This window comes from Centropristis striata, chromosome 4 (assembly GCF_030273125.1).
Source record: "Centropristis striata isolate RG_2023a ecotype Rhode Island chromosome 4, C.striata_1.0, whole genome shotgun sequence".
Lineage (NCBI taxonomy): Eukaryota > Metazoa > Chordata > Actinopteri > Perciformes > Serranidae > Centropristis > Centropristis striata.
Genome location: NC_081520.1, coordinates 24677735 through 24699816, shown reverse-complemented (window position 1 = coordinate 24699816; position 22082 = coordinate 24677735). Strand labels below are relative to the sequence as shown.

The 22082-nt window shown below is 41.7% G+C and overlaps 1 protein-coding gene across 1 annotated transcript; it reads left to right on the top strand.

The window, feature by feature from the left end:
- The first annotated feature begins 5 nt into the window (after positions 1–5).
- Positions 6–21323, top strand: LOC131970175 (von Willebrand factor A domain-containing protein 5A-like). Its single transcript, XM_059331488.1, has 20 exons — positions 6–303; positions 912–962; positions 3478–3525; positions 3808–4010; positions 4096–4318; positions 4640–4806; positions 5284–5398; positions 5553–5701; positions 5790–5878; positions 5969–6113; positions 6218–6297; positions 6385–6499; positions 10168–10326; positions 10528–10631; positions 14198–14421; positions 14590–14622; positions 16937–16993; positions 17288–17314; positions 18318–18466; positions 19341–21323. The coding sequence occupies exons 2-20, from the start codon at positions 920–922 to the stop codon at positions 19605–19607; spliced, it is 2397 nt and encodes a 798-aa protein (XP_059187471.1). The 5' UTR covers positions 6–303; positions 912–919; the 3' UTR covers positions 19608–21323.
- Positions 21324–22082: the final 759 nt, after the last annotated feature.

Below are 22082 nucleotides of genomic sequence, written 5' to 3'. Positions count from 1 at the left end.
TCTCAAAAACCTTCTTAACTGACAGATCAGTGGGTGGTAATTTGACTTTGTAGATGTAGATGATTTACTGCAGTTGGACAATGACGTGGCTGCAAAATTAGCTACAAGCTCCACCCATCCGATTTACGTCATCATCGTACATCATCAATAAAGCGCACTTGTAGCGTCTATAAGCGCACCTCGTAAAGTCACAGCTGTATTATTGAGCTGGCGGGCTGTTCCTGTTTAATCTTCAAGTGTGCTCCACATATCTGCATGAGGAAACCATAACACTTAGGGACTTCTGATTCCTTTTCTTCGAAGGTAGGTGTAAAAAACCATACGAAATATATGTTCATCAGCCGGAGCCAGGAGGTTTAGGTCCTTTTTTAGTAGTTTGATCATTGAAACAGTTTTTTTTCATCCAAGTGTGGAACATCTTTTCTCCATCGTATAGTCGGTATTTCTTTAAGTAACCTAGCAAATATGACACTGAATAAAAAATACACTTCACTTGAGAGCATGTTGTATCTGCTGTAGATGTGCTTTATTTTCTTATGGTAGAGTAAGAAATGTCTTACAGTTTATTAAAAACTAAACTGTCTGACAACACCCTGCGCTTGCATGTGAGCACGCGCGTAGCTGGCAATAGCTGAGTCGTGGGCGTGCCAGTTACTGTCAGCTCTTGAAGTGGGGAGGGGGTGAACTTTCCTCCGCATTTCATCCCAATGTTTCTGCCTGTAAAATGGCATTTCACTATGATTTGATGAGAATTATTGGAATGGATTTTTTGTTTACTAAATATTTTGTAAGTATATACCCCCCCTATTTTCCTTTTATTTGGTCATTTCATTTTTCTAAAGGACCATGAAACATGATTTAGATGCAAATAGAGAAGTGTGCAAAAATGTAAATCCCTGTCTGTTGCATAGGTAAAAAGATGAGCCTCTGCTGTGGTCTGCTAACTATCCAGAAGGCACCAGGTACCGTTTTTTGAAAAACATCAAACCCCAGAACTATTACTTCCCTCCTGTCCTTTGAGAACAACAGTATCATGGTCATTAATTGTGTCTTTGTTTTTTCTTTCTATATTTTCCTTCTGTGTTGTAATCCTTATTACTATTGGTGTGCCAAAGAAGGAGGATTTTGAATTTGCTGGAGTATGCATCTCCATGTGTGTATATATTTTTTCCATGCAAGTGTTTGTTTGGGCAACAGGGAGGGAGAAAAGGAGCTTTTCGAATAAACATTGAGTACATCAGATGTCATTGTTAAAGAGGAAAGGAAATTAAGTTAGTAAATAAATGCAATTAGGTGTCATTTCCCAGGATCATTATCTGGAAGTACATTTTAAAGATTGTGTTCTGTATTGGATTTGGAAACAACCATAAACTGTATAAATAACATTATCAAACATTTCATTCAGGATGGAAGTAATGTGTAGCTGAATTTAGTATAAGTCCATCAATTAATAAAGTAAGGTTCTGTTTGCACTCCTCAAATTTGGTGCAACTTTTTTCACCAGTTTCATCAGTTCCATCAGTTCATTTTTCATTCAAGTAAGCATGTTGGAAACTTTTCGAAACTTTTCGTTTTCACAAAGCTACAAGTTATTACTGCGACACATGAAGCGATTTTTAAATTTTAAATTAATCTTACTAGCAAAGAAAAAAAAGTACTATCTATATACAGTAGTGTTCATTATAATAGCAGTCCAATGTGACTAACCAGAGTAAGCCAGGTTTTTAGCATATTTTTTATTGCTACATGGTAAACAAGGTACCAGTAGGTGCAGTAGATTCTCAGAAAACCAACAAGACCCAGCATTCGTGATATGCACGCTCTTAAGGCTGTGCAATTGGGCAATTAGTTGAAAGGGGTGTGTTCAAAAATATAGTAGTGTCTGCCGTTGACTTTACAAACACAAAACTATTTTGTACAAACTTTTTTGTTTCCAGGATTTAGCAATCCTGTGAATCACTAAACTAATATTTAGTTGTATGACCACAGTTTTTTTATAACTGCTTCACATCTGTGTGGCATGGAGTCAACCAACTTGTGGCACCTTTCAGCTGTTTTTCCACTCCAAGATTGTCTAACAACATTCCACAATTGATTTACATTTCTTGGTTTTGCTTCAGCAACAGCATTTTTTATGTCACCCCACAAGTTCTCAATTGGATTAAGGTCCGGGGATTGGGCTGGCCACTCCAATGTTGTTGGTTTGGAACCAAGATTTTGCTGGTTTACTAGTGTGTTTGGGGTCATTGTCTTGTTGAAACACCCATTTCAAGGGCATGTCCTCTTCAGCATAAGGCAACATGACCTCTTCAAGTATTTTGACATATGCAAACTGATCCATGATCCCTGGTATGAGATAAATAGGCCCAACACCATAGTAGGAGAAACATGCCCACATCATGATGCTTCACTGTCTTCACTGTGTACTGTGGCTTGAATTCAGAGTTTGGGGCTCGTCTCACTAACTGTCTGTGGCCCTTGGACCCAAAAAGAACAATTTTACTCTCATCAGTCCACAAAATGTTCCTCCATTTCTCTTTAGACCAGTTGATGTGTTCTTTGGCAAATTGTAACCTCTTCTGCACATTCCTTTTTTTAACAGAGGGACTTTGCGGGGGATTCTTGTAAATAGATTAGCTTCACACAGACGTCTTCTAACTGTCACAGCACTTCCAGGTAACTCCAGACTGTCTTTGATCATCCTGGAGTTGATCATTGGCTGAGCCTTTGCCATTCTGCTTATTCTTCCATCCATTTTGATGGTTGTCTTCCGTTTTCTGCCACGTGTCTCTGGTTTTGCTCTCCATTTTAAAGCATTGGAGATCATTTTAGCTGAACAGCCTATACGTTTTTGCACCTCTTTATACGTTTTCCCCTCTCCAATCAACTTTTTAATCAAAGTACGCTGTTCTTCTGAACAATGTCTTGAACGACCCATTTCCCTCAGGCTTTCAAAGAGAAATGCATGTTCAACAAGTGCTGGCTTCATCCTTAAATAGAGGCCACCTGATTCACACCTGTTTTTTCACAAAATTGATGACCTCACTGATTGAATGCCACACTGCTATTTTTTTTAACACACCCCTTTCAACTAATTGCCCAATTGCACAGCCTTAAGAGCGTGCATATCACGAATGCTGGGTCTTGTTGGTTTTCTGAGAATCTACTGCACCTACTGGTACCTTGTTTGCCATGTAGCAATAAAAAAACACTACTGTATCTATATATCATTAATATCTATGAAGGATAAAATACCTTCTCTTTTCGTCCAAACGTCTTCCTTACTCTTGATGTCATGAAGAATTATTTTAAACCGTTTTTTTAAACAGTTGGGATTTTATAAAAAGTTACTCAGGTGACAATGTTCATCTTGTAGTTATACAGAGAATACATTAAGCTATCTCTGACACATGAATCGTGTTTTAGATGCAAATAAAGTTGTTTTAGAAAATGTAAATCCCTATCTCTGTCATTTAGGTACAAAGATGAACTGCTGTGGTCTGCTAACTGCTCAGAAGGAACCAGGTAAAGAGTCGTTAGCAAACCTAAACTTTAAACAGATGTAAAGTGTTTAGCACCCTGACAAATCAACAGTTTCTGTGGTTTACTGCAGACATTTAACTGTCTGTCTCTTTGTCTTTTTTCTTGTGTTTTCCTTCGACACACTCAATATTTTAATTTTCTATGCAAGTGTGTTTTGGCCACAGGGAGGCAGCAAAGGAGCTTTTCCAATCAAGATTATATCAAAATAATTTAATCGTAATTACCAGATGTAAATTTGGAGATTGTCTTCTGTTTCTCGGTCAGTTCCTCTGAAGAGCGTGGAGGTGGAGGTAGAGGTGAGGGACCATGTGGCTACAGTGGTCTCCACTCTGAACTATGAGAACAAGGAGGACAAACCACTGGAGGCAGTTTTTGTCTTCCCTCTGCCTGGAGATGCTGCTGTCTGTCATTTCAGTGCTAAGATTGGACAGACAGAGATTGTAGCTGAGGTGAAGGAGAAACAGGAGGTGAGCTGGACAGTAAAGACTTACTCACTACAATGGAGCTTAAAAACACAGTGAATGTTGGTGACATGTGTCATCTGTACTCCAGGCTCGTGAGGAGTATGATGATGCACTGAGCTCCGGTCGGCAGGCCTTCCTGTTGGAGGAGAGTGATCAGAGTCCAGATATATTCTCTATGAGTGTGGGCAGTCTGCCTCCAGGAGAGAGCGCCTCCATCAGGCTGGAGTACGTCACTGAGCTGGCTGTGCAGGCTGATGAAGGCCTCAGGTTTTGTCTGCCTGCTGTGCTCAACCCTCGCTACCAACCTAGAGGTAGGATAACCAGCCAACCCTTTTCAGCTTCATGTACACAACACCTGTACTTTTAAAGCAGGTGAAGAAAAATAAAAATCAAGGGTTGTCCTGGTGGCTCACTGTAATAGTGCATACTATTAATACTTAGTCTTAGCAAACTTTAGATTCGTGCAGATTTCACTTAACCATTCAGACCAACCAACCTACCTGTAACTATTTGGCAGTGTAACTGAGAGTGAGTAGTTCAAGTTCAGCTAAATTATTCTGAAAATATAAGGTTTTGTTCATGTTCACAGTAATTGCCTCTTGGATTTCAAACCAGTCTCATTATGTTTCCAGGTAGTGAAGGCAACCCTGTCCAGGTGACCTCTGTTCCAGCCTCTCTGGTGCCCTACAGTCTGTCTTTCTCTGCCAGAGTGTCCTCTGCTCGTCCAGTCTCTAAAGTAGAGTCCAACTGTCCCCTGGACCCTCTCCAGTACCTCAACACAGAGCAAACCCAGGCCACGGTAGGTAGACTGATCATGTGTCTAATGATTGTTCCTTAATGTAGTGACTTGATTTCGACAAAACAAAAACCTAAGCCACAATGAGGGGCTGGTACCGGGATACGTAGTTGACGTGTTGTCATGTGGCGGCTCCATGTAGTCAATCAAACATCTGCGAACTTGTGCTTAAGACGTATTTATTTACTATCATATTTCACTACAGCTTTTGCTATACACACACTTACATCAGTAAATGGTATAAAACAAACAAAAGGGCTTAAAGGTTAGCCGGCGGTAAACGGTGCTTCTCCCGGTAAGCAGCTCACCTGAGGAGTAATTGCCTCTTCCTCAACTTATACATTTACACATGCTAGTGTCCAATACGCCACCTACTGTGGCAATCGGGGAATGACCTTGACACAGATATAAATGACTCTAACACTTGATATTAATGATAATAAAATATATCACTTTATTAATGTGTTTTGTGAACTGCAGGTGAAGTTGTCTGCAGGACACAAGTTTGACAGAGATGTTGAACTGCTGATTTATTACAAAGATGCTCACCAGCCCACTGCTGTGGTGGAGGCAGGACAGGCCTCTGCCAAACCTGGTGAGTGCAAGTTAGTGAACGTGTTGCTTTGCAAATAAAAATATTTACTATCCTCGTTATGTAACTGATGCATGGCACATAAACATAACACAATTTAACATAAATGTTAATAACAAGATTTGTGGTCATTTTCCTGTCTGTCTCTGTGTTTCAGGCACTCTGATGGGTGATCCAGTAGTGATGCTGAGTCTGTACCCTGAGTTCCCCCAGGCTGTGATGTCTTCAGTCGCCTCATGTGGAGAGTTTGTGTTCTTACTGGATCGATCTGGTAGTATGGCGGGGGCACTTATGAATTGTGCCAGGGTATCTATATGTGTAACTTACATCATAAATCATTCCTACTGTTCCTCTCACATAGTGGCCTTCATGAACTCTTCTCTCTTCCTTTAAGGATACTCTGCTGCTCCTGTTGAAGAGTTTACCAATGGGCTGCTATTTCAACATCATCAGTTTTGGGGACAGCTATAAACACATCTTCCCGTTAGTCACTCCCTCAGTCCACTCAATCTAACAGATTTGTTCCTGCATTTAATGTCACTGTTTGTGCATGTGTGTGTCTGTTGATGGCAGTAAGAGTGTGGAGTACAGCCAGCAGACCATGGAAGAGGCTCTGAAGAAAGTTGAGGAGATGGAGGCTGATCTGGGAGGAACAAAGATCCTTGATCCCCTCAAACACATTTACAGCCAGAGCTGTATTCCCAATCAACCTAGACAAGTAACACACACACACACACACACACACACACACACACCTGTGTTACTAAAACAGCAACCTGTACAACATGTAACTTAAAGTGATATGAAAACTCTCGTCCCTAGCTATTTGTTTTTACTGATGGAGAGGTGACAAACACCAAAGAAGTTATTGATCTGGTGAAGAAGAATTCAGGCTCCCACAGGTGAAATCACTGAAATATTACAAACAATCAATACAATACCCAGAATATGTCCCCTGCTGTGTTAAAAACTAAACTCCTGTATTGTAGGTGTTTCTCTTTTGGGATTGGGGAAGGGGCCAGCTCTGCTCTTATCAACGGGGTGGCCAAGGAAGGAGGAGGTCACGCTCAGTTCATCACAGGGACTGACAGGATGCAACCCAAAGTGAGAAATACATTAAACAGGCCTGTCAAATTCAACAAGTAATGTCTATGTAAATTGTTCAAATAGTGGGGCGGATTAGCTCAATATTTTACAACAATCGTTCACTTTGTGATAAAAGCATGAAATTTGGTAGATGTGTTGGTTAATATGTTTCAAACAAATCTGGATATTGGGCCACCTCAAAAGCGCCCCCTAGTGGCCGTGGCAGGCATTTGTTATACGAATAAATCAATGATGAATAAAAACTGCCCTTTTAATAATACCAACTGGTGATGAATTGTATATTTTTGGAAAGCCTGATTAGTTACCTTTACAACGAGGTACAGCTTGTAAGGATCGTGCATTCATGGAATGAGCAACGGGGCTAAACGTGTGGGTAGCACCCCCCAAAAATGTGCATCCCCTGTGGGGCGGATTAGCTCAATAAATCACAAGAATTGTTTATTTTGTGATAGAAGCACACAATTTGGTGGATGTGTTGGTGGATTTGTTTCAAACAAATCTGTATATTAGGCGATCGCAAATTCCAAGATGGCGGCCATTTTTCAAGATGGCCGATACCTTAGTGGAGCAATTGAATGATATAATGGTTTATTTGGTGATACAAGCATACAAATTGGCATGAGCAGTATCTGTGGGTCACTTGACAATAGCCCACCCACAGTTACTTGAAATTCCAAGATGGCGGCCATTTTTCAAGATGGCCGACACCTTAGTGGAGCAATTAAATTGTATAATGGTTTATTTGGTGATACAAACATAAAAATTGGCATGAGCAGTCTCCATGGGTCACTTGACAATAAGCCGCCCACAGTTACTTGGGTTGACAAAAAAACACTCCCAGCCACTTGAAATTTCTATTTTCAAGATGGCCGCCCCCTGGATCCTCAAAAGATCAATTTTCTCATAGGAATGTATTGGGATTTAGATTATTCTGGAAAACAAGTTTTAAAACATCATAATACAGTTGTGTTGAGTTGTTGATCATAGACAGATTAGACAAGAGTGAGTATCTGCACTACCAGGGCACACTGGTGATATATGACTGCTGTTAAACTCAGAGTGGGGTTCAGTGTCAGCCAGTTGTAAAGTTAGTCAAAGAAGAGACGACAACTCTCTGAGTAGTTTGAGTTAACCGGGTGGTGTACAGATCGTACAGGGTAAAAATGGCATTGGATGAACGATTGGACTAAGTGTAGGGTTAAGGCATGAACTTAGTTGTATCCCATACATCAAAGTGCTTATTAAAAGGTGGTAAAAGGATAAACCCTCGGCCTCTGCCTTTGAATTTGCTGCAGACATTGCAGAAGCCATCATAACAGTTGAGAAAACAAACAGCAGGACACCAAGATCATACTGGTTATAATACCATTGCAAGAAATGTTCCATTATTTCATAAAATAAATGCTCTGCCTATCTTACGTAGTCCAACCCGACTAGATGAAGGTGATGGCACATTGACAAGAAACAGAGCAAAATATCATTCAAGCTGTAAACTTATGTTCAACAACACACAGCTGGAAAGGGCCCAAAAGAGAGCATCTACTGCTGCTAAAGACACTAAAGATACCAAAGATATCCATGTCAAGAGGTCAAGAAGATCCCAGACCTCTTATGAGGCTGGATATGTGTGGGACAGGCATTGAAGAGAGACATCCACAAATGCCAAGCCCGTCCGACTGGGGATGGGTAAACAGGACAAGGAGTGGAAAGTCTTCTGGACTCCACTTCCACCTATTGCGGAGAGTTGTTGGGAGTTGACAAAATGTGGGTGCACCAAGGCTTGTACTGGAAAGTGTAAGTGCTACAGATATGGACTCAGTTGCACATGCCTATGTATTGCCCCTGCTAGAACTTATTTGCTTGTTTCTTTTGCCAGTGTTATTCCTTGTTGTCCTTTGTGTTTTCAAGTGTAGGCCTATGGCTCGGCTTCCCCTCGCCACATCGGCGCATTATGTTCTATTTTGTCACCAGCCTATTACTGTGACATGTTCAGTTTTTACTTTGTAACATTGCTTTCACATTTTCAGTTTAGTTCCCTAGTATAGCTTCAGATACTGTTTGTCATGGTTCCGTGTCAGCCAGAGCTGCTGTTGCCTCTGGATCTGTCATTATTGCCATTCAGTATTAACCATTGCTCAATTATTATTTTGGAGCACCGTCCGTTCAGCACCACCCCTGAGTATTTATTTGGCATGTTTAATGGCAGTAGTAATGGTTAGTTATAAAAAAAGTACTTTAAAAAAGTATTTAAAAAAGCCCTCATGGTAAGGGAGCCTGTGTACCTCAGTGAACCCGGAGAGCTACGCCGGTGGGAGGGAACTCCTGTCAGGTTTTACCAAACTGGACAGGTCGTGGGCAAGGAGTCAGACAAAGCACAGTCAAACAACCTCTCTTGATTAACCCAATACATTTCTATGAGGAAATTCATAATTTAAAGGTCCACATGGCAGGCGGCAGTCATCCTGAAAAAAAGAATTGCCGCCTTGAAATTTCCAGTAGCTGTGGCTGGCTTATTGTCAAGTGACCCACAGATACTGCTCATGCCAGTTTTTATGCGTATATCAACCAATAAACCATTGTATCACTTAACTGCTCCACTAAGGTGTCGGCCATCTTGAAAAATGGCCGCTATCTTGGAATTTCAAGTAACTGTGCGTTGCTTATTGTCAAGTGACAATTTTTATGCTTGTATCGGCCATCTTGAAAAATGGCCGCTATCTTGGAATTTCAAGTAACTGTGCGTTGCTTATTGTCAAGTGACAATTTTTATGTTTGTATCACCAAATAAACCATTATATAATTGAATTGCGCCACTAAGGTATCGGCCATCTTGAAAAATGGCCGCCATCTTACAATTTCAAATGTCTCGGACAATTTTTTTGTTAAGTGACCCATGGAGACTGCTCATGCCAATTTTTATGCTTGTGTCACCAAATAAACCATTATATCATTCAATTGCTCCACTAAAGTGTCGGCCATCTTGAAAAATGGCCGCCATCTTGGAATTTCAAGTAACTGTGGGTGGGTTATTGTCAAGTGACCAACAGAGACTGCTCATGCCAATTTGTATGCTTGTATCACACAAATAAACCATTATATCACTTAACCGCTCCACTTGGGTGTCGGCCATCTTGAAAAATGGCCGCCATCTTAAAATTTTAAATGTCTCAGACAATTTTCTTGTCAAGTGACCCATGGAGAGTGTTCATGCCAATTTTCACGCTTGTATCATAAACTGAAAGATTATATCACTTAGCCGCTCCACTAACAGAAGAATACAAGCCAAAGAGGAGGCCGTAGCCTGTGAATGGGAATATCAAGACCTAATAAAATGTTATACAAAGTTAATGTTCTTTTCTATTAGACTGTAATAAAGCTTTTGTCACTTTAACATGTCTCTAAATTATATTTGTGGTGCTGAAAACATGAAACAGCAGCTGTAGGGTAGGCAAAGCATTCCACGCCAGTAACCACCGGCGGCCATTTTTTAAAATGGCCGCCACAGCCATCAGAATTTTTTTTTGCGATGGCCCAATATCCAGATTCATTAAACATGTATTCAGCAATGAGTGTACCAAATTTGATGCTTTTATCACAAAATGAACGATTGTTCAGCTAATCCGCCCCACTAAAATGAATAATACCACTTTATTTTTTCTCATCAGGTGATGCAGTCTCTGCGATTTTCTCAACAACCATCTGTGGTCGACATCTCAGTCAAGTGGGATTTACCAGAAGGAGTCTCTGTCACTGATCTCTCTCCACCTATCACAGCTCTTTTCGAGGGTCAAAGGTCACTGGTTTATGCCCAGCTCACTGGACAGGTAGCAGCAGCACCATCCCATAGTGGAATACATACCTACTCTTTATCATTTCAATGAGTATTTAGTGATATAAATATACACTGCTCCATAGCATTGATCAAACATTGAAAATGTTAAGTTTCTTTTAATATGATCCCTCAAACTAATTATGATGTGATGACAGTAATAAACATGTTTTCTAATACTGAAATGTTTTCTCAGAGTTCAGAGGCAACAGAGGGCTGTGTGACGGTGAAGTACAGCCTGGCAGGTCAACCCTCTCAGAATCAGCTCCGCTTCAGTCTCAAACCTGCAGAGGACACCGGGTAAAACAAGTTTCGCTGAGACTGCACTTGTGCATTGGGTCTCTTGACCTTATAAACGTCAAGTTTAATGTATCTGTTTATTAAGTTAAAGTTAGATATAACGATAGAGTAATAGAGAAGAATATTGCATTGATACATAGCATTAGGTGTCTGCTCAGTGACCGATAAACACAAGGTGGTGAATGGCTTTAAATGTAATCATTCTTTCCCAAAAGAAGACAAAACTTTTAATAGTTTCCTCTTTCAAAACCAGTTTAGACTGTATCCATCCATCCATCCATCCATTCTCATCCGCTTATCCGAGGGGGGGTTGCGGGGGCAGCAGGCTAAACAGGGCATTCCAGGCTCCCCTCTCCCCAGCCACAATGTCCATCTCCTCCTGGGGGACCCCGAGGTGTTCCCAGGCCAGGCGAGAGATATAATCCCTCCACCGTATTCTGGGTCTTCCCCGGGGCCTCCTACCAGTTGGACGTGCCCGGAACACCTCTAACGGGAGGCATCCTTACCAGATGCCCAAACCACCTTAACTGGCTCCTTTCGACACGAAGGAGCAGCGGCTCTACTCCGAGCTCCCTCCGGATGTCTGAGCTCCTCACCCTATCTCTAAGGCTGAGCCCAGCCACCCTACGGAGGAAGCTCATTTCGCCACTTGCATCTTGTTCTTTCGGTCACTACCCAAAGCTCACGACCATAGGTGAGGGTTGGAACATAGATGGACCAGTAAATCGAGAGCTTTGCCTTCAGGCTCAGCTCCTTCTTCACCACAACGGTCCGGTACAACGCCCGCATCACTGCTGACGCAGCACCAAACCACCTGTCCATCTCACACTCCATTCTACCCTCACTTGTGAACAAGACCCCGAGATACTTGAACTCCTTTGCTTGAGGCAGTACCTCTCTCCCCACCCAGAGGGGGCAATCCACCATTTTCCATCAGAGAACCATGCCCTCAGACTTGGAGGTGCTGACTCTCATCCAAACCACTTCGCACTCGGCTGCAGACAGCCCCAATGAGTGCTGGTGGTCCCGGTCTGATGAAGCCAAAAGAACCATATCATCTGCAAAAAGCAGAGATGCAATTCTAAGGTCACCAAACCGGATCCCTTCCTCCCCCCGGCTGCACCTTGAGATCCTGTTCATGAAGACCACGAACAGAATCGGAGACAAGGGGCAACCCTGGTGGAGGCCAACACCCACTGAGAATGTGTTTGACGTTGTGCCGAGTATGCGGACACAGCTCTCACTTTGGTTATATAGGGACCGAATAGCTCGTAGCAACAAGCCCAGTACCCCATATTCCCACAGTACCCCCCACAAGACTCCCTGAGGGACACAGTCGTAAGCCTTCTCCAAATCCACAAAACACATGTAGATTGAGTGAGCAAACTCCCATGACCCCTCCAGAAGTCTTGCATCTTTTGGAATCTCATCCAACCCTGGCGCCTTGCCACCGGGCAGCTTTTTAACTACCTTGGCGACTTCTGCCAGGGATACTGATGAGTCTTCCCCTGCCTCCTCTGCGCAGGACGTTTTGGCTGGATTAAGGAGTTCCTCAAAGTGCTCTTTCCACCGTCTGAGGACATCCCCAGGTTGGGTCAGCAGGTCTCCTCCCCAGCTGAACACAGCGTGGGCAAAGCCCTGCTTTCCCTTCCTGAGTTGCCCGACGGTTTTCCAGAACCTCTTTGAGGCCGACCGAAAGTCCTCCTCCATGGCCTCCTCCATGGCCTCCCCAAATTCCTCCAATACCCGAGTTATGCTTCAGCGACAGCCACAGCTGCAGCCCTTCTGGCCGAACGGTACCTGCCCGCTGCTTCTGGAGACCCCTTGGCCAGCCAAGACCGAAAGGCCTCCTTCTTCAGCTTGACGACCTCCCTCACCCCTGGTGTCCACCAGCGGGTTCTTGGGTTGCCGCCATGACAGGCACCGACGGCCTTCAGGCCACAGCTCCTACCAGCCGCGTCAACAATTTAGGCTTTGAACATGGCCCATTCGGACTCCATGTCCCCAACCTCACCTGGGATGCTAGAGAACTTCTTTCGGAGGTGTGAGTTAAAGATCCTGCAGACAGGGGCCGCCGCTAGACGTTCCCAGTTCACCCTCACTACACGTTTGGGTTTGCCAGGTCTGTCCAGCAAGCCTCCCCTGCCACCTGATCCAACTCACCACCAGGTGGTGATCAGTTGACAGCTCTGCTCCTCTCTTCACCCAAGTGTCCAAAACATGTGGCCGCAGATCTGATGATACGATAATGAAATGGATCATCAATCAATCAATCAATTAAATCAAATCAAAATTACTTTATTTATCCCCGATGGGAAATTCAGTTAGTCTGGTAGAATCTCTTGAAGAATGAGACAGCCTGATGGCTGTAGGAGCGAAGGATCTTTTACCAAACTTTTGCTGCTCCTCCATGAAGCGCATTCCATACAATCTTTAGCCTAGAGTTATGAGCAACTCTATGTTCGAACATGGTATTTGTCATTGACAATCCGTGACTAGCACAGAAGTCCTATACCAAAACACCACTTGGGTTTAGATCGGGCAGGCCATTCCTCCCAATCACCCCCCTCCAGGTACCATCATCGTTACCCACGTGATCGTTGAAGTCTCCCAGAAGAACAATAGAGTCCCCGAGTGGTACCCCTTCCAGGACACCACCCAGAGACTCCAAGAAAGCCAGGGTACTCTGAACTGCTGTTCGGTGCAGTTGCACCGTCGCACAGCCGCAAGGAGGCGACCCTCTCGTTCCTCGGGGAGAACTCCAACACAGCGGCGCTCAGCCAGGGGCTTGTGAGTATCCCCACACTTGCCGGCGCCTCTCACCCTGGGCAACTCCGGAAAAGGAGAGAGTCCAGCCTCTCTCCAGGAATTTGGTTCCAGAGCCCGCGCTATGCCTGGAGGTGAGCCCAACTATCTCTAGTCGGTAACGATCCACCTCCCGCACAAGCTCGGGCTCCTTCCCCGCCAGCGAGGTGACGTTCCCCATCCACAGAGCTAGCCGCTGGAGCAGGGGGTCAGCACGTCCAAGTACTTTGCCTGTTGCCCGACTCACTATGCATCCGACCCTTAGGGCTAACTCTGCGGATGGTGGGCCCACAGGTCAGCGGCTCCACTTAATTTTTTTTGGGCTGAGCCCAGCCGTGTCCCGTGGACAAAGGCCCGGCCACCAGATGCTCGCCCGCGTGCTCCCCTCCCGGGTCTGGCTCCAGGAGGGGGCCCTGGTTCACCCGTGCCGGGCGAGGTACTCTGATTTTCGTGTTCCCGCTTCATAAGGGTCTTTGAATCACTCTTAGTCTGACCCCTTCCCTGGGACCACTTTGCCTTGGGAGACCCTACCAGGAGCTATTGCTCCCGACAACGCAGCTCCCAGGATCACTGAAGCACACAAACCCCTCCACCGCATTAAGGTGGCGATTCTTGTGTACATGCAGTACTTAGAAAACAAAGCACAGCCCTCAAGATGCTTGGGTTGTTTCCATTATATTTAAGGAAAACAAAACTAAGTAATACTACTGAATACAGCAAATGTTTGTGCGGATGTGTTTATCCTTCTCTCCTGTCTGCAGATTAACAGTCCACAGGTTGGCTGCTTGGACTCTGATTCGCTCCCTGGAGATGGAGGAGAGAGAGCACAGAGGAGAGAGAGATGGAGGAGTGAAGAAGAAGAAGGTGGTGGAGCTCAGTGGCCAATCAGGAGTGAGCAGTGCCTTCACTGCCTTCATTGCTGTCAACAAAGGTGACGGCGAGGCGATCCAAGGACCTTTGGTGCGCAGAAATGTCCCAACACCCAGTAAGTGTTTTCTTCCAAGAACAAATTAAAAAGCAAGAAATATGTTCAGTTTAACCAGAGTATCAAATTATTAAACAGTTCTGATCCGTTATCTGTTTATTTTCAATGTATTGATGTTTTTGCACCAGCTGATGACCTTTATCTATAATCCTTCTCTCTTGTTTCCAGCGCAGTTCCAATGCATGATGCTTTGTGACTCTGGTAAGTAAGAGCTTTGTTGGCTTTTTGAACACACACTGATGTATTTCTACAGCCACTGAGCACAAGGACACACAAAGACAACATTTGCCCAGTCAGCCTTACTGTAATCTGTACAGAGCTTCTCCTTAACATTTTGCTGTGCTTTATACATACATACAAGTGTTAATTTGCAAAAACATAAGGAAGGTGATGTAAATTGAATAAACCAACAATAGTGGTGAGGCGATCCAAGGACCTCTGGTGCGCAGGAATCTTCCAACATCCGGTGAGTGTTATTTTTCTTTCCCCAAAAACTAATGTGTCACCAGCCACTTGGATAATACTAAACAGTGATAGTGTGCTGAACTTCAAAACTATACAATTATTTACAATGAAACATTTCATTCCTTTTATTTTGGCTGAAATTCTGGTGTTCACTCTGATGACTATGCTGCAGAAAAGAAAGCAAAAATCTGGACTTGTCTCTGCAGAAATCTCTTCTCAGAATCAGACGACACACTGACCCCACTGACATGCCTTGTTACCATAACAACTAACAACAATTGCCATTTTGTTTTGGACCAGCCAAATGACCACAGCAAACAGTGCAATATCATTTCTGTCCTATTTTTATTCTGTAACTGAGAATACTGACTTTAATCTCAGAATTCTTCTCAGAAGCTTAAAATAATGATATTTCCTCATAATCACTTTACATGTATCCTTAAAGATTCTGCCAAAAATAACCTGCTTGCCGGATCTGTGAAAAACATTTTGGATCAAACATTTAATCCCAGTATTAATAACACTTGTGTACACTTATATATTCTATTTTATTTTCATCTCTGGTACATAAACTATCCAACTATCCAAATCCAACTTGTGCTTTTTTTCTGTTTATGCTGTTTTTCTGATTAATGGCATTTTAACTGTGTTATGCTGCACAAAAGATTCTCCCTATGTGTAGTCATGATTTTGCTGTTTCTGCAGTGGTGTATATTGCAGTGGTATGAAGCCACAGAGAGGCATGCATATACAGTATCCACTGGCTGTTTATTTCTCTTTCCCCTGTGTTTTAATTAGGGCCTCGGGGCAATCGCACTGTCGACCCGAGCACTACTGTTATACTGTGGATTTTTTCTTATTCCTCTTCCGGATGCAATTTCGTCCCGCTACTAGTCCTACAACTTGAAGAGTTGCAGGACAGATTATATATCAAAACGTGCGGTTTGATCGGTATCGGTGTGCTATTACTTTTCTCTACGGAATATAAATTTTTCGCGACGTAAGTTGTGTATTACACGGAATGTTCGTGTCACAGTGTGTGACATCATCGCCAGAGTGTAGAGGGAGAGAAAAAATTGTCAAAAAATAAATTTTGAAACTGCGCTCCAGGCCACAAATTCCACTCTACAGAAATAATTTATACATAGAAACGTAGGAAAATTTGTCAGTTAATTCAGTTGATTGCTTTGATCTGATTGCCTTTGATCTTTGATGTGATTACAGTTACAGATACACACACACACACACATGCGCGTAAGTGCGCACACTCCTCACACATGCATACACATGCTTCAAACACGCACACACGCACACACAGGTAACTTTGTGATTTTAATTACACACACACACACACACACACACACACACACACACACACACACACACAGGTAACTATGGGATTTTTGCTACACACACACACACAGGTAACTTTATGTGATTTTAATTACACACGCACACACACACACACAGGTAACTTTATGCGATTTTCGCTACACACACACACACACACACACACACACAAATGCGCGCGTATGCGCACACACTCCTCCACATAGATGTTTCTCACACACATACACACACACACACACACACACATTTTGAGGTTAAAGGGCATAGTTTGAAATCTCTGAAGAGTCTCATCATAGTGTACACACACCGGCAGTAGCCCCCGTGGCCCTTTCAAAATTTCCATAGAGGAAATTTTCTAGTTCTGTTTACTTTGCAGCTTGTTTTGAAAATGTCTGCACAGCGGCATTCAAGTGTTTTGGGGGAAGCTTGGCATTTAGGGAGCACGATTCAACTCTGTTTGTGAAACAAATGTGAATTTAGCAGAATTTGAATATTTTTGAAAAACAGTCCACCGAGTTTTCAATTTATTATAACTTTTCCATTTGACATGAAAAAATCCTCTTGTGAACTGCATGTGTATTTGAGTATTTTTGATACTTTGCTCTATTCTTATCAGTTATTGTGAGTGTTGCCTCTGGAAATCTTGAGTTATCAGTCAATTCAAGAGACTAGTGACCGTTTATTTTTCTTTACTCTAAAGGGGCCTCGCATGGTGGTGGTGGTGGTCGTCGATGTGGTCGAAGGTTGACCTCACAGGGTGAGTAACAAGTTAAAGCCTTTTTTTCAAACATCTGTGTTATTTCATTTATCTATCTCAGTACTAACACTGAACAAAGCATTGCTCTTGTAAGAACATTGTTTATTCTTCTAAGCTTCACATTTGAACTATTCCCTGTGGTCTTATTGTTTGCCTTCATTGCATCACTTATGCTTAGAGAATGAAAACAATTGTAGTTGCATTCTAAGACACGTTTGGTTATTTTTTTGCTTCAGTCTAAACTTAATGCAGCATTCTTATAATATTCCTTTCTTGTTTCTTTTGTTGTCCTAGGTTTGCACGACTATCACAATTTTTTCAGTAAGTACCACACCAAAGACATTATTTAACTCACACACATATTCATCACTTCTCCGATATTAGTATAATATTTAATATTTAACTGGCATATAAACTGTGTAAAGGTGCATCAGAATGAATGTGGAGAGTTATTTAGAGGCTACAATGAATGCATACAAAGCCTATTAAATAATACAATGCAAATCGTGGGGATTGTGTTGTCATGGTAAAAAAGGTCTAAGCCAAAGTTAAACTTAGATGGTGGACATGGTGAACACAATACCTGCCTAATATCTGCATATTAGCATTTTTACTGTGAGATTGATAACATTTAGCTCAAAGCACAACTGTGCCTCAGTACAGCCTCACACAGCTGCTAGTAGTGTTTTATTTGTACAGCTCACTAACTTTACTCCTATTAACCCCATTTCTAGCAGCGCCAGGAAGCTTTTTTCACATTGAAGCCACTGTAATGAATAGTTTTATGCTTGTTACATACTTGTAAACATGAAGACATGTAGTCCAGGTCTTTATTTTGTCCCCTTATTTCTTTTAGTATTAGGCTGAATCCCATTACCACCCTTTACCCCTACCCCTCTGTCTGAGTCTTCCCCTTGCCCTAGGGTTGCCAACCCCCCAAAAAATAAAAAAATGTTAGCCCCTTTTTTGTGAGTGAAATTATTTTTTAACGATTTGACTCGAACCTGAATTGAATTAGATGCATATTTTTGTGTGACATGAATCTGCAAAATCTAGTTGCTACTTTGACTATTTTTTTGGGTCATGTCACAAATCTCACTGAGACTCTTTTCTTTTGAAGAAAGTTGATCAGAGAAACTCTTTAGTCAGTAAGTAACGGAATATTTCTGCAAAGACACATTGTTCTTTGAATACCAAAAACTAAACTCAGTTTGCCTAATCTATCTCAGAGATATGTATGGGTTTTTTTTCAGCTTGATGCCTCCATCTGGCCAAAATCAAATATTTCAACATCATTGTTGGTGCTTTTCACTTTTTCTTTTAGGCTTGGGACATCACATGCATTCTCACAGAGACCCTCTGTTGCAGCTGGTCTCCCTCCAGAAGGCGTCTGGCTGCTGGGTGCTGGATTCAGCTCTGGCTGCTGCACTGGGAAAGACCAGCAGGGAGGTGCAAAGGCCCAAACCTGCTTCGGTGGGTCACAATTTGCAGATATATCATTCACTTTATTTAAGAGTAAAATGTATAGGATTATTATTAAATTACAGCAACATAAAAACATCACTATAATAATAGAAAACATGAAACAAAATTGAATAATGGATGAAAATGAATGAAAGCATATAAGCATTGGTGTAAAAAGTATTCAGACCCTTAACTTAAGTCACATACTAATACCACCCTGTGAAATGACTCCATCACAGGTAAAACTCCTGAATTCAAAACTTACTTAAGTGAAAGTACAAAAGTATCAGCATCAAAAAGTAAAAGTACTTGTTATGCCGATTGGACCCACTCAGATTGTTAAATATATTCCAATATATTATTGGATGATTTTATTTAAGCAGTGTTTACTTTTCTCAAGGTAGGGCTTATTTTAATTACTTAAAATTCTGTTATGATGTTTAAATAAATAAAAAAGTCTCATTACTTTAAATTGATCATGTTTTTTATGTTAAATCTCGACCTGTAAAGTAACCAAAGCTGTCAGCTAAATGTAGTGGAGTCAAAAGTACAATATTTGGCTCAAAATGTAAAAAAATAGAAGTATAAAGGTACATTAAATGGAAATACTCAAGTAAAGTACAAGTAGCTCAAAATTGTACTGAAGTCCAATACTTGAGTAAATGTACTTAGTTGCATTCCACCACTGCATATAAGGATATATAATCATGATAATAATGATGCTCTTTGATATGGCGTCTTTACTTATGTGTTCTGTATGAGCTAAAGACAAGAGAGTAATATTATCATGGCTGTATGTAGACTGTTCAAAACCACCACACAACCGTCTGTGTACTATGATTTTTTCCTGTTTCATTTGTCTTCCTTCAATTTGGTGAATTAGGTGAAGCAGGATGTGTGGGCCACCATTCTGGCTCTGATCTGGCTTCATGGTTTCAAGATGGATGCTCAGGAAGAGTGGGAGCTTCTGGCTATGAAGGCTGTGTCGTGGCTCCGTGAGAATGGTCAGAATGGAAACAGCCAGAATAATAAGTGTTGTTTTAACAGTTGCTGCAGGTCAGAATCACCTGTTTGCCCACTGACAGAGTGTGTGGAAGCAGGAAATACTCTGTTGGGTTGTAGGGTGCCGAAAGACGTCCTGAGGCTCTGAGGTTTTCATTGAAGTGGCTTCTCTTCAGGATTGATACACAAACGCATCGCTCACTTTATCAGCATTGCACTTTTGAAACATTCACATTTAATTATGTAGCTGTTTGTTTCAGGCCTTGGAAATGAATTGATTTGAAATGAATTGTCACTATCTTATGTGTGCAAAAGAACATTTTTAATTGTGCAAGAAACTACTTTCAGTTTTACTTAAAATCATGAAATAGCATCTCAATAAATTAGAATATGACGGAAAAGTAAATTTCCAGTAGTTCAAGTCAGTTAGCCCCAACCAAGTACTTAGTCATATAAATTCACATACTCTTCAGATGCCCACATTTCCATATTAAACATACTTTTTAAAATTGTTCTTTTGTGATATTCAATTTTTTTGAGACACTGAATTTTAGGTCTTCATTAAATGTAATCATAATTAGAATAAATTAAATAACTTAACAGGTGAAATGTTTCATTCTGTGTGTAGTGATTTATGTGTTATTTCCACTTTTGAAATATAATTAATGACATAAACTTTTCTATGATATTCTAATTAATTGAGATGCACCTGTATATGAATCTGTTTTACTCGTGAAAATAAAACCAGGATTAAGAGATAAAGGAGATATAAATGAAGAATTGAAAGCTATTTAGTCTCATATGCGAAGTGAGCATAGACACAAAGCAAGAAGTCTTTTCATGAAGAGTGAACTAAAAATAATGTACTACTACACCCCATGCATTCATACACTGACAGAGGGAGCTGGCTCTGTTATGACTTAACGTTATAATTATGCATAACCCGAGCTTCTCTTCTTTTGCAACAGTCCACTTTGTGTGATAGGTGATTATAAATGCAGGTGTTATGAATATTTCACCCACAGTTTTCACTTGGAACTAGTTTAAAATCACCACCTGTGACCATTACTTAGAGAGCCTTGTGATGCTATGCACAAACCAGGATACCTTTAATAACTTCCTCTGCACTATATTTATCTGGTGAACAGTATGTTGATTGTGTTGCTTTTTTTATGGATCAACCCCTAAAGCAAGCCCCTTTTCTTCTTTATGTCACAACACCACTACAAGACCTTCACCTGGTCTTCCACTGCCACCTAGTGGTTCTTATGTGTATGGTTTCCTTAACAGAATAACACCACAGGGGCAATTTCTCTCTCAAGCTCTTCTCTGTAACAAGTTTTTTAAATGCTCATTTTAAAGTGTTTCTACTCATCCAAATTACCAGCAGGAAGTCCTGAAGTCCCAGATGAACCTACAGATTGTAGTTAGACAAAATGTGAGAAGTGCCTTTCTACAACAGGGTCAGTTTACCACAGCAGCCCTGATCCAGGTTTTCTCTTCTTTGTTGACCACAAATTCAGATTCCATGTATCTGAAGCAGTCACTGGTTATAGGGAAGCCTTTGAGTTCATACAGTGTGGCATAGACAGAAACAACAAACATAATTGCATCTATTGGTCCACTTGTATCTACTGTGCCATTTAATGTTGATATAATTTTGTAATGTAATCATTTGAATGATATTTACATATAAAATGTAGGATCCTTTTGTGGCATTAAGTATTTTAGTCCTTCAGATTGTCACGGCAGATATATCGTGTGATGTTGCTGCTTCATGCTCACCTCACTGGGATTCAGGAGCAGCTTTTGTCGTTTACAAGATAAAGATGTAATCTCTGAATCTCTATTAAATGTGTGTTGAAAAGAGTGTAGTGTGGGTGGTTCTCTCATTTATTAGTTATGTTGTAAATTTGTCAGCTAAGGATTAATGCTCTAATACTTGTTTAAGACACCAGTTGGAGACATTTAAAGACATCTTTCCCTTTTTAGGCCCCGTTCACACGAGGACGGTCTGAACAGAAGACGCAAAAGTGGCGTCGCGTCTTCACTTTTTATTCCTCGTTTAGACGAGCATTTTCGGGAGGAAATCTGCGTGCATACGGTGACGCAAAAGTGTGTGAAATTCGATTGTATACATTCCAGGCGGCATCACTTAAAGCGATAAGAGCATCTTTGGGCATGCAGAAGTTTTCACGCCACACATTTTCATCAGCTACTCCTTCCACAAAGTCCTCCACCATCCACTAGATCTCCCAGGTCTCGTTCACAGCCGTCTGGCTCGCCTCCGACGAATTGCTGCATCCAAAATGTGATAGAGGTAATTACAGATCCTTCTCTGTTCAGTAATACTATCTCTACATATCCTGTACATTTGGTGGAAAGACTCCTGTAAGTTTATTAGAGCTGCCAGAGCAGCTTGAAGGTCCGACGCATGGAAATAATCCCACGTTTGTTTATTTTCCTGTACTGGAGCATGTATGTGACGTAAACACATACGTGACGTGAGCAGAGTTTTGCGTCTTGGCAGTGTAGAGGGACACGCTACGGCAGAGCGTATTTAACTTTTCCACTTTGGAAAGTGGTTTCAAATTTTTGCGTCTTTAAGCCCCAAAAACGCCGT